This window comes from Papio anubis, chromosome 11, assembly GCF_008728515.1.
Source record: "Papio anubis isolate 15944 chromosome 11, Panubis1.0, whole genome shotgun sequence".
NCBI lineage: Eukaryota > Metazoa > Chordata > Mammalia > Primates > Cercopithecidae > Papio > Papio anubis.
The window spans coordinates 68,960,279-68,973,170 of record NC_044986.1 but is presented as its reverse complement, the minus strand read 5'-3'; the positions used below and the strand labels follow the sequence as shown (position 1 = coordinate 68,973,170).

General features: G+C 41.1%; 1 protein-coding gene and 1 long non-coding RNA gene across 8 annotated transcripts in view; one reads left to right on the top strand and one right to left on the bottom strand.

Annotated features, from left to right (window-relative positions):
* The window catches only part of MICU1 (mitochondrial calcium uptake 1), a 264,855-nt gene that overhangs the window by 158,884 nt on the left and 93,079 nt on the right, over positions 1-12,892 (top strand). For all 7 annotated transcript variants that reach the window (XM_031652265.1, XM_031652264.1, XM_017962952.2 and 4 more), the window contains 2 exons: positions 2,045-2,127; positions 4,594-4,791. In XM_031652265.1, the coding sequence (XP_031508125.1) occupies positions 2,045-2,127; positions 4,594-4,791 (281 nt within the window). The remainder of the gene's footprint in view (positions 1-2,044; positions 2,128-4,593; positions 4,792-12,892) is intronic.
* Positions 1-12,892, bottom strand: part of LOC116269449 — a 29,303-nt gene that overhangs the window by 2,933 nt on the left and 13,478 nt on the right. Inside the window, exon 2 of the long non-coding RNA XR_004176972.1 lies at positions 2,828-2,967. This is a non-coding gene — a long non-coding RNA (uncharacterized LOC116269449). The remainder of the gene's footprint in view (positions 1-2,827; positions 2,968-12,892) is intronic.

Below are 12,892 nucleotides of genomic sequence, written 5' to 3'. Positions count from 1 at the left end.
CACCATGCCCGGCTAATTTTTGTATTTTTAGTAGAGATGAGGTTTCACTATGTTGGCCAGGCTGATCTCGAACCCCTGACCTCGTGATCTGCCCACCTCGGCCTCCCAAAGTGCTGGGATTACAGGCGTGTGCCACTACACCCAGCCTTTGTGTGTGTGTGTGTGTGTGTGTGTGTGTGTGTGTGTGTGTGTGTTTGAGACAGAGTTTCACTCTTGTTTTCCAGGATGGAGTACAATGGCGCAATCTCAGCTCACTGCAACCTCTGTCTCCCAGGTTCAAGCGATTCTGCTGCCTCAGCCTCCTGAGTAGCTGGGATTGCAGGTGCCCACCACCACACCCAGCTAATTTTTGTGTTTTTAGTAGAGACAGGGTTTCACCATGTTGGTCAGGCTTGTCAAACTCCTGACCTCAGGTGATCTGCCAGCCTCAGCCTACCAAAGTGCTGGAATTACAGGTGTGAGCCACCACGCCCGGCCCCGTCCTCCTATTTCTAGAAAAGATGTCATGTCCAAAATTAACTGTATTTAGGGTAGTGCATTTTTGGGGGGTATTGACCATTTAAAGTACTCCCCAGAAGAGGGCTATTATGATGTTGAAGTTTTAGAAGTAAGTTCTAAGAAGCCTTTGTAGAGACATGATAAAGTTTATATGTATTCAGAGGGCCATCACATAAATGAGGAAGCAGATATATTTCTTATTTCTCTAGAAGATTAAACTATGACAATGTAACAATGGCAGAAAATATGAAGCCACTGAAGGTTTTAAGCAGGAGAGTGACACAATCAAGCAATTATAAAGGACTTCTCCAGCTACTGTGTGAAGAATGAATTGGAAAATAAATGCCAGCTTCAGAGATGATCAGAAGCTCTTGTAAATGCTGAAAATGTGAACTGCGGTGATAGCAGTGGTAATGGAGAGGAGGGAACACATTTGAGATACCTGAAGAAGGCAGAAATTATAGAACTTAATGATTAGTTAGCTGTCATGAGTTGAGAGTGAAAAGAAATGACAGCATGACGGGCTCAGACTACTGTGTAGCTTGCATGGCATGAAGAAAGAGAGCAAATAGATGTAAAAAGTTCAACCATTCCTACCTGTACCATTCCTTATGCATTTTCTATTAAAGAACAGTGAGAGAAAAAGCCATGAAATCAACCAATGAAAGTCTCAGGACAGCTAGTGTTTATCTGATTATGTGACTCATTACACCTAGAAAAAGATATTTTTTTCTCTTTACTAAAACAAAGTAGAAAAAATGTGCTTCAGGAAACAGTGTAGAGTTGTTATTATTATCATGATTGTTAATGGTGGAATAATATTACGGAAACAGACTTGTAACCAGAACAGACCTAATATAGCTCTGTATCCTAGTAGCAAAGATTGTTATGGAAACCTAAGTGAAAGGTGTACAGTAATAAACTTTGTGTAGGGTCTTATTGTTCTAATCAGGTCCTGAGGTGTAAACATTGTTGACCATATTAAATGAGCTGGTTTTTTTTTCCTCATGCACAGTCCAAATCTACTCTGTGTAGCTCCTAAAAACTGTCATAGTTTAATAAAATGAGTTTGGATGGGATCTGCTAAATTCAAGGGGTCTCAGCTTATGCAGATGAAGATGTTCAGGAGACAGTTGGAAATATGGGTCTAAAGCTCAGCAGAGAGAGGTCTAAGCTGGGATTTACGGGCATACAAGTGGCTAGCTGCAAAGAACCTGAAATGAAGTTGCCCATGCAGAACTGGAGTGAGGAGGTCAAGATGGTGTCTCTGAAAGCAAAGCTAAACCATTTAAGACAAAGAACGTTGAAACAAAAAGATAGACAAGTGCCATCTTTCTGGCCATAGTACTACTCTTCTTTGGTTTCAAGGAGTAAAAGGGTGATCTCAATAAATGCGGTATCATTTTCCATTTACTGAGACTTTGACTCAGTCACTTTTACGGTGACTTTGATACTACATTATAGTGCTTAGCCTTTTGTTTTTCTTTAAAAAGGGATTTATTTTCGGTCAATGCCGTCTAAATATCTTTTTTTCTCTCCTCTGCAGCTCCTCAGAGAAATTTTGAAATTGCCTTCAAGATGTTTGATTTGAATGGAGATGGAGAAGTAGATATGGAGGAGTTTGAACAGGCAAGTTGTCCTGGAGAGTTCCTTTAAATATATTAATACTTAAAATATATGTTCATGTGCCTTGGAGTTACCTTAGCCCTGGTCAGTATACTCAGAGGCTATTCCAATTTTTGAAGTACCTAAAATGTCATTTCTCAAAATTATTCTTTGAACAGGTGGGTTGGTTTTGTTTGTTTGTTTTCACTCTAAATGTAATTAATTATTTGAACATACCATTAAGGTCACGGTTGCTCTGATTCCCCAACATAAATTAGGTGATAATGCCTCTAGCTGGGAAGCTAAATTATGGCAATTCAACATATACCAAAAAGCTGCTATGTGCTAGGCAGTTCCAGAATACAAGGACTACATATTTTCTTAAAGGATTTTTTTTTTTTTTTTTTGAGATGGAGCCTTGCTCTGTCACCCAGGCCGGAGTGCAGTGGCCGGATCTCAGCTCACTGCAACCTCCCGGGTTTTACGCCATTCTCCTGCGTCAGCCTCCCGAGTAGCTGGGACTACAAGCGCCCACCACCTCGCCCGGCTAGTTTTTTGTATTTTTTTTAGTAGAGACGGGGTTTCACCGTGTTAGCCAGGATGGTCTCGATCTCCTGACCTCGTGATCCGCCCGTCTCGGCCTCCCAAAGTGCTGGGATTACAGGCTTGAGCCACCGCGCTCGGCCACAGGATTTCTATAAGAGAAGGAAAAATGGTACCATACCTTTGACTACAGTAAGTGACAATTTCTTCTAAATCCCAGGAATAGATTACATTTCCATAGAACTTCTGCCATTGAGGAGCCATGGTACTTCTCCAGATACAGTTGTTATGATTGCCAGATGTGGTTTCAAAACAGAAAAACTGTATGTATAGGAAAAAGCATTTTTTGTATTCTCAAAATGAGGAAGAGGGCAAATATTCCAGGAAGTGGGAGAAAGTATCAGGTACATTATGTAAGGTAAGAAACTGGGCTGGGCATGATCACTTGTGCTTATAATCCCAGCACTTTGGAAGGTGGAGGTGTGGGGGGACCACTTGAGGCTAGTTTGAAACCAACCTGGGCAACAGAATGAGACCCTCTCTCTACAGGGGAAAAAAAAAATTAGCTGGGATTGGTGGTATGTGCGTATAGTCCTAGCTACTCTGGAGGCTGTGGTGGGAGGATCACCTTAGCGGAGGAATTTGAAGTTGCAGTGGGCTATGATTGTGCCATTGCACCCCAGCCTGTATGACAGAGCAAGACCGTCTTTTTTTTTTTTTTTTTTTTTTGAGATGGAGTCTTGCTCTGTCACCTAGGCTGGAGTGCAGGGGTGCAGTCTCGGCTCACTGCAATCTCCACCTCCCTGGTTCAAGTGATTCTCCTGCCTCAACCTCCTGAGTAGCTGGGATCATAGGCACCCCCACCACACCCGGCTACTTTTTGTGGTTTTAGTAGAGATGGGGTTTCACGATGTTGGCCAGGCTGGTCTCAAACTCCTGTCCTCAGGTGATCCACCCACCTCTGCCTCCCAAAGTGCTGAGATTGTAGGCGTGAGCCATTGCGCCCAGCCGTGAGAGAGTTTTTGAGTCTCAAAAACAAATATTCATCCTTTTCTGAACAGAGATTTTCTAAGAGGATCCCAATTGTAAAGTTGTCAGGCTGCCTGTGTTAGAACCCTAATTCTACTACTTGCCAGCCATTTGACCTTGAGCAAGTTATTTAATTCTGTGTGCTTCAATCTTGTTTGTAAAACAAGGATAATAATAGGACCTATAAGATTTTTTTTTTTTTTTTTGAGACGGAGTCTCGCGCTGTCGCCCGGGCTGGAGTGCAGTGGCCGGATCTCAGCTCACTGCAAGCTCCGCCTCCCGGGTTTGCGCCATTCTCCTGCCTCAGCCTCCCGAGTAGCTGGGACTACAGGTGCCCGCCACCTCGCCCGGCTAGTTTTTTGTATTTTTTAGTAGAGACGGGGTTTCACTGTGTTAGCCAAGATGGTCTCGATCTCCTGACCTCATGATCCGCCCGTCTCGGCCTCCCAAAGTGCTGGGATTACAGGCAGGACCTATAAGATTATTGTAGGCTGGGTGCGGTGGCTCATGCCTGCAATCCCAGGACTTTGGGAGACCAAGGTGGGAGGATGACTTGAGGTCAGGAGTTCAAGACCAGCCTGGCCGACATGGTAAAACCCCGTCTCTATTAAAATACAAAAAATTAGCCAGGCATGATGGTGTGCACCTGTAGTCCCAGCTACTCAGGAAGCTGAGACACGAGAATTGCTTGAACCCAGGAGGTAGAGGTTGCAGTGAGCTAATTTCATACCACTGCACTCCAGCCTGGGTGACAGAGACTCTGTCTCAAAAAAAAAAAAAATTGTTGTAAACATTAAAAGAGAGAATTATAATACAGAGTAGGCAAATAGTAAACAATAGTTATGATTCTTACTTTTCTATGTTTATGTTTTTTCACTTCCTAATATTTTTCTGGATGTGGGTTTGATTCTGTATTAGGTTCAGAGCATCATTCGCTCCCAAACCAGTATGGGTATGCGCCACAGAGATCGTCCGACTACTGGCAACACCCTCAAGTCTGGCTTGTGTTCAGCCCTCACAACCTACTTTTTTGGAGCTGATCTGAAGGGAAAGCTGACAATCAAAAACTTCCTCGAATTTCAGCGTAAACTTCAGCATGATGTTCTGAAGCTCGAGGTAGGTCTTCCTTAGACTTAGCAGATCCACCACGTGTGGAGCTGATGGGCAGGAGGGCCTATGCTATAGACATTCTTTCCATTTCCCTCTAGCTGTGAGAACTGATTGGTTTGGAGCTTATCAGTGATTTATAAACTGACAGCAGATAGGAAACAATATGTTCCGTGAAAATGTCATGAAGTGAAGTGTTTCTTCGAAACACTTGGTTTTCAATCGGAAACCAAAAACCTCTAAATTGAAAATCTTAGCTGTCTTTGTATGCTCAGTTTGTGGAGAAAGAAACTCAGGGGTCACAGCAGTTCTCAATCTGAGCATATATTCCTGCTTTTTTGTTTATCACGTGGAAGACACCAGAAGATGGAGATGAAGAAGGATGGATAATTGCAAAGGTAGTAAGAGCTGGAAACACAAAATGTCAGAATAAAAATATGTGTGCTTAATATAAAATGTATGTGCTTAACCAGGCACAGTGGCACACACCTGTAGTCCCAACTACCTGGGAGGCTAAGGTAGGAGAATCGCTTGAGCCCGGGAGTTTGAGAGCAGCCTGGGCAACACAGTGAGATCCTGTCTCTTTAATTATTTAAGGCAATGTTGCTGAGAGTTGCAAAGGTATCTTACTGTGTTTGGGGATTTACAAGTTTACTTTTCCATTTAAAGTTTAGACCATCTTGCTATTCTGGATATTTATTCCATTCAAAACATTCATCAACTGCCTTCTATATGTATTTTTTTGTCTGGAGACAAAAAATCTAGTCTCTGATTTCTTGACATTTTAAAAAATTCCCTTACACTGGTGTTTCCCAACCTCTTTTTCTTCTTCTTTCTTTTTTCTTTTTTTTTTTTTTTTTTTTTTTAGGCAGTCTTGCTTTGTCAGCCAGGGTGGAGTGCAGTGGCATGATATGATCTTGGCTCACTGCAACCTCCACATCCCAGGTTCAAGCAATTCTCCTGCCTCAGCCTCCCAAGTAGCTGGAATTACAGGCATGTGCCACCACACCTGGCTAATTTTGTATTTTTAGTAGAGATGCAGTTTCACCATGTTGGCCACACTGGTCTTGAACTCCTGACCTCACATGATCCTCCTGTCTTGGCCTCCCATAGTGCTGGGATTACAAGTATGAGCCACCACACCCAGCCTCTCTTTTTCTTTTAACACACGCCCTACCTTAATATTATTTGGAATTTCGAAACATTAAATACTGTAACTAAAACAGGTGAAAATATTGGAGAAAGGTGCTATGTTGTTTTTAAACTATATATGTTACTTCTGTATCTGCTTTCCAATGTTTCCCCAAGGTTCTTATATATGATTTCAGCTTTTCCACCCACTTGTCTCAATTGTGTTGTTTCGTTCAATGTCGTTTTGTTGTAACATCGATGAATGGGAACAAATCGATTTCCCCCTAGAGCCTCTGTCTGTGCGGAGTTCCCTGTCTGCTTGAGTTTCCCTGAGTACTCCAGTTTCCTCTCATATCCCAAAGATGTACATATTCAGTGCACTGGCGTGTCTAAATGGTCCCAGTCTAAGTGAGTGGGTGTGTGCCCTTAGATGGAACGGTATCTTGTCTGGGTTGGGTTCCTGCTTTGCACCCAGAGCAGCCAGGATAGTCTCTGATCATCCTCCATCCTGAACTGGAATAAGCATGTTAGAAAATGAAAGAATGCAAATTATTGTGAAATAAAAACTCATAAAGTAGATGATAAACAATGCAGTTCAAAAGCTCTCAGTGAGCCTGCCATATTGGTTATTGTTTATGTTTGAACTTCATGGTAGGAGGAGGTACTTATTACAATTTTCACTTTGCAAACATTTATTTCTTGATTTAACCCACCACCACTATGACCACCGACATCTAATAATTCACTAAAAATTGGGTGAATGACTATCTTACTTGTTTTTATCAATCTTTCTTAGATCTATATATAGCTCACATTTATTTCAGTGTTTACTACTAGAAGTGTTTTGGGTCTTTATTTAGAATTTTGGTGATGCTTTTGTTTTTATTTTGAGATGGAGTCTTGCTCTCTCTCCCAAGCTGGAGTGCAGTGGCACAGTCTCTGCTTACTGCAGCCTCCACCTCCCAGGTTCAAGCGATTCTCCTGCCTCAGCCTTCTGAGTAGCTGGGATCACAGGCGTGCCCCACCATGCCCAGCTAATTTTTGTATTTTTAGTACAGTCGGGGCTTTACCATGTTGGCCAGGCTGGACTTGAACTCTCAGCCTCAGGTGATCTGCCCATCTCGGCCTCCCAAAGTGCTGGGATTACAGGTGTGAGCCACCATGCCCAGCCATGGTGATGTTTTTGTGACCAGAAATATGCCATAGGAAATTAACTCTCATCTTTATCAATTAGCCTGTGGTAAAATTGGTTTTGTTATGCATTGTTTCACTTAAAGTCTAAGGTCAGTAAATGTTTGCCATGTTGAAAAGCTTTGCAGCTTCCCTATTCCTTTTTTTCTTTTTTATTTTTCTTAAGTAAATATTGTATAGGATTTTCTTTTATTCAGTACCTTTACATGAACCAAACACAGCTTCCCTATTCTAACTTCCTTTGCACAGCTGGATAGATAGCTTTCTCTGTCTAGTGAAAAGCTCAAGGCTAAGTAAGTATCAGGAAAGGTTAAGTGCTTAGACTTTAAAGGGTTTTTTCTTCATTGCATGCAGAAGAATGTGACACATCAGCCTAGAAAATCACTTGAAAAGATTTCAACAATAATAGAAGCAAAAGACATTATCTGGTCAGCTCTCAGTAAACCAGAAAATTAGTCATAAATTAATCGTAATACCTCAGTTTCTAAATATTCTAGTTAGTGAAGTTTTCCTTTTGTCTAGTTGTACATAGAGGGCTCTATCTTCAGAATAACCACAGTACTGTTGTTTTTTGCCAGCTACCTTGCCACAGTAAACTGTAGCAGATCATGGAGTTCAAAATATAACTTCACAGAATGAAGAAAATGTATGTCCAATAGCATTTAAGTGTTATGCTTCCAGAGCTTTATTTGGAAATAGTAACATTACTATTTTTACCCTAGGGAAAATAGATACTTCTGAGGCAGTGAATTTTATTTTGTTCACTGATTTATATTGGGTATTTTTATATATAAAATATACTAGATATGTTACAATATACACACACACACACACACACACAAAGGCATAGTGCTTACCTTTGTGAAGTTTACATTCTTATGAGAATATTCCAATATACTCCTCAGAGTATAGAAGAAAGAAGTAGACCTCATCTAACAATGTTTGTATAAGGGTTAGTATGTACTAGGGTTCAAGTCATATGCCTTGCCTCCCTAGTACGCATATATACCCAGACTGGTCTTCTTTGGGAGTATTTGTAACATAATCTGGGAATGTAAGTGATTTACCTTATTAATAATATAATTACAATTAAACAGAGTGTAGGGCCAAAAAAATGTAGTTAAAGAAGCACAAGCTAGGGTAATACTTTTAGCAAAAACAAAAACAAAAAAAGAGAAAAATAAATAAATAAAAACAAAAAAAAAAACTTTTAGCAAAAACAATACAGGGTCAACCAGAGGGCTGAGCAGGTGCCAGCCTGACCACAATCTAAACCATCACTTATTCCTAGAAACACAAATGAGGGCCAGGCGCGGTGGCTCAAGCGTGTAATCCCAGCACTTTGGGAGGCCGAGACGGGTGGATCACGAGGTCAGGAGATCGAGACCATCCTGGCTAACACGGTGAAACCCCGTCTCTACTAAAAAATACAAAAAACTAGCCGGGCGAAGTGGCTGAGGCAGGAGAATGGCGTAAACCCGGGAGGCGGAGCTTGCAGTGAGCTGAGATCCGGCCACTGCACTCCAGCCTGGGTGACAGAGCAAGACTCCGTCTCAAAAAAAAAAAGAAACACAATTGAGACCCTAGAGAAACAGAGCATAGGACTTTTGTCTTGCATACTGAAATGTATAGAGTTGAAAGCCCACTAACATATTGCGTAGAAGGCTGGGCACGGGTGGCACATGCCTGTAATCCCAGCACTTTGGGAGGCCGAGGTGGGTGGATCATGAGGTCAGGAGATTGAGACCATCCTGGCCAACGTGGTGAAACCCCATCTCTACTAATAATACAAAAAACTAGCCGGGCATAGTGGCGCCTGCCTGTAGTCCCAGATACTCAGGAGGATGAGGCAGGGGAATCGTGAACCAACAAGGTGGAGGTTGCAGTAAGCCAAGATTGTGCCACTGCACTCCAGCCTGATGATAGAGCGAGATTCCGTCTCAAAAAAAAAAAAAAACCATATTGCGTAGAATGTCCATGAGGGAAAATATTATAAAGCAGATTAGGAGTTTCATACATATGTTCCTACACATGGCCTACACCCAAATGCAGAAGAAAAGAGATGTAAAAGACAGTCGTATCTAAGATACTCTAGAAGGCTCTCTTTTGTTTGACGTTGATGTGGGACTATTTGTAGACTTTGGGCCAAGATGTGCCAAGACTGTTCCTGTTTGTCAGTCAGCAGTTCCTCATGTGAGGAGACCAATAGACTCTTGTGAAAGAATGCCACCTAACATGTAGTAAGTGTTCTGTAAGTGGCTAGTAATACTGAATCCATTCTTTCCATATCATGGCATAAGTCTAGTGCTATGGTTTCATTATACACCACCCCCAACCAAAGTTCATGTATTGGAAATTTAATTGCTGTTATATCACTGTTAAGAGGCAGGGCCTTTAAGAGGTGATTAGGTCATGAGGGCTCTGCTATCATAAATGCTTTAATGTTATTATCATGAAAGTGGCTATTACTGTGGTAGTGGGCTCCTGGTAAAAGGATAAGTTTGGCCCCCATTTACCCTCTGTCTTACATGCTTGCTTGCCCATCCACCATGAAAGGACCCCTGCCAGATATTGGTGCCATGCTCTTGGACTTCCCAGCCTACAAGACCAAGAGCCAAATAAACTTATTCTTTATCAATTATCCAATCTGTGGTATTCTTTTATACCAGCAGAAAATGGACCAAGACGTCCAGTAGAAAAGTACCTTCTTATTGATGACCTCCTTATGTAAAATTTCATCAGTCAGTACTGTGTCTTCCCAACTACATTTGTACTTCTTTGAGGAAGCGTAACTAGCAGCAAGAGTATAGGCTTTAGTGCTAATGAGGTCTTGGTTAAAATTGTGATTCCACCACTTACTGGCTATGTGACATTTGACGGGTTATTTATTCTTTCAGAGCCTGGCTCCTCATTTGTAAAACAGGGCAATGGTTAAGTGAGATGATGTTTGTAATGGGCTGAATTGTATCCCCTCAAAATTCCAAAATTCCTATGTTGATGTCCCAACTCCCAGTATCTCAGAATATGACTTTACTTGGAGATAAGGTCTTTAAAGAGGTGATTGCGTTAAATGAGGGGTGAGAGTGGGCCCTAATCCAACCTGATTGGTGTCCTTATAAGAAGAAATTTGGGCACAACAAAAAGACCCAAGAGACAATCACGTGAAGAGGCAGGCAGAGGGCAGTCATCTGTATGCTAAGGAGAGAAGCCTCAGAGGAAACCAACCCTGCTGGCCCCTTGAACTTACACTTGTATAGCCTCCAGAACCTATGAGAAAAAGTCCCAGTCTGTAGTATTTTGCTATGGGAGCCTTAGCAAACTAATAAAATATTTCATACCTAACACCACCTGGCATGCACTGTGCCTTTAATAAGTGTGTTCACCTTCCCATTGATACCCACTGCCACCTAGCACGGTGGCGGGCATATAAATAGGTCATCTCACGTGGGTGATGGAAAGGCCTTACTTTCATTTTGAAATTGTTTTCTGATAAAACATCTGGAAAATGGCAGCAATTTTTGTTTTTATGAAACACTTTTAATTTTACTTTTCTAAGGTTAGGTAATTTCTCCACTCATTGAGTATGAAATATAATCTCATCATCACAGCCAAGAGGAAAAAGAAATGATTCATAGTATCTTAATAACTTTTGTATGGGTTTTATAATTCCACCATTCTTTCTATCCATCTCTCACTAGTTTCATTTCATTACTTACCTACTTTAAAACTTCAGATGCAGGAGATTTATTGTTCCATTTAGTTATTTCTGTCTTTTTCTCATCACAGTAGCTTTGAAAGTGAAGAGAGTGCTATTTATCTGTCAAACTTAATTTCCAGAGGGGTCAGAGAAAAGGGATAAGTTCATGATCATTTATTGAGTACCTACTATGAGCCAGGCACTTTATATGCCTTCTTTATTTTAATTCTCAACAACCCTGTCAGGTTTAGTGATATTTTACCCATGTTCTGGATGTAGAAACTGAAACACAAAGAGGTAAAAGTCACAGGACTATTATATGGGAGAAGTAGGATTCCAACTCGGGTCTACTTCACACTGTCTTTCAGACTGAACTATTTACACTATTTCTGTTCTTTGTCTGATTAAGTTATTAATTTTAGTCTGAAATGGCATTTCTGTGCCTGATTTATTTGGGACTCTAAAGAAAAATAAAATTTTCTGAATTTTAGAGACAGAAAAAGACCACATTTCTGGAATATGTACAGTCTACCTTCTTCAGAATCATCTTTTACCAGTTTCTTTGCCACTCAAATCTTATGACTGTGAAGAAATACACTGTTCTTTTGTACTTGCAAGATACTACCTAAACTAGCCATTTAATTATATTTAATCAAAAGAATTATTAGCTGCTGGATTTTGTAGCTATTTTAATGCTTTTTTAATTTGGGTCTTTTTTTTTTTCTCATTCTACCCTTTTTTCTTTATTTGGGAACTCAAAAAACAGGCTTAAAAGTGACAAGAATATAGAGTTGGTTTTTAAAATTCTCTTTTAAGGTTATTAAAAATTTCATCTAAGGCTACTGAGAACTGTTGAGTTCCTTGGAGATAGGTGCCAAATCCAATTCCAGTTAATATATTCATTGATTTCTTAATGACTGTAGCAGGTAGGATGTCAGTCAAAACTGAAAGGTATTAGAAAATTATTTGAAAGATTATGGTTAATTTTAATTTGAGAGGGATAAGGGGGGAAAGGAGCTGTCATGTCAAAAAAAGCAAAAACTAATTTGTAGAAGAAAGAAGCAGCCAACTCCAGAATATAAGCCAAGGACACTGAAAAGGTATCATCTAATAGAATTCCAGTCTGTAGGATGATCTTGTTTATAAGTTGGGATTCACGTGCTTATCAAATAACCAATAAAATTGTTACGTTTTGGCTGGGCACAATGGCTCACACCTGTAATCCCACCACTTTGAGAGGCCAAGGCAGGCAGATCACCTGAGGTCAGGAGTTTGAGACCAGCCTGGTCAACATGGCAAAACCCTGTCTCTGCTAAAAATACAAAATTAGCCAGACGTGGAGGCACATGTCTGTAATTCCAGCTACTGGGGAGGCTGAGGCAGGAGAATCACTTGAACCCAGGAGGCAGAGGTTCCAGTGAGCTGAGATCATGCCATTGCACTCCAGTCTCATGCCATTACACTCCAGGGTGACAAGAGCGAAACTCCATCTCAAAAAAAAAAAAAAAATTGTTACATTTTAAGAAGCCTGAGTGTCAATTATCTAAAGGTAAATTAGGTATGATTCAGAGGATAACAGTAACTGATTTAGGCCAGGCGCGGTGGCTCAAGCCTGTAATCCCAGCACTTTGGGAGGCCGAGACGGGTGGATCACGAGGTCAGGAGATCGAGACCATCCTGGCTAATATGGTGAAACCCCGTCTCTACTAAAAAATACAAAAAACTAGCCGGGCGAGGTGGCGGGCGCCTGTAGTCCCAGCTACTCGGGAGGCTGAGGCAGGAGAATGGCGTAAACCCGGGAGTCAGAGCTTGCAGTGAGCTGAGATCCGGCCACTGCACTCCAGCCTGGGCGACAGAGCGAGACTCCGTCTCAAAAACAAAAAAACAAAAAAAAAACAGTAACTGATTTATATTTCAGTCACTGTTTATATTTCAGTCTTCAAGAAAAAAATATTGAAGTTAACTAGATTTGTTCAATCAGAAAGAAAAAGGGAAATATAAAGAACTATGATAATTATTCTCATCTGTCAGTAAGAATAGAGACAAGGCCAGGTGCAGTGGCTCACGTCTGTAATCTCAGCACTTTGGGAG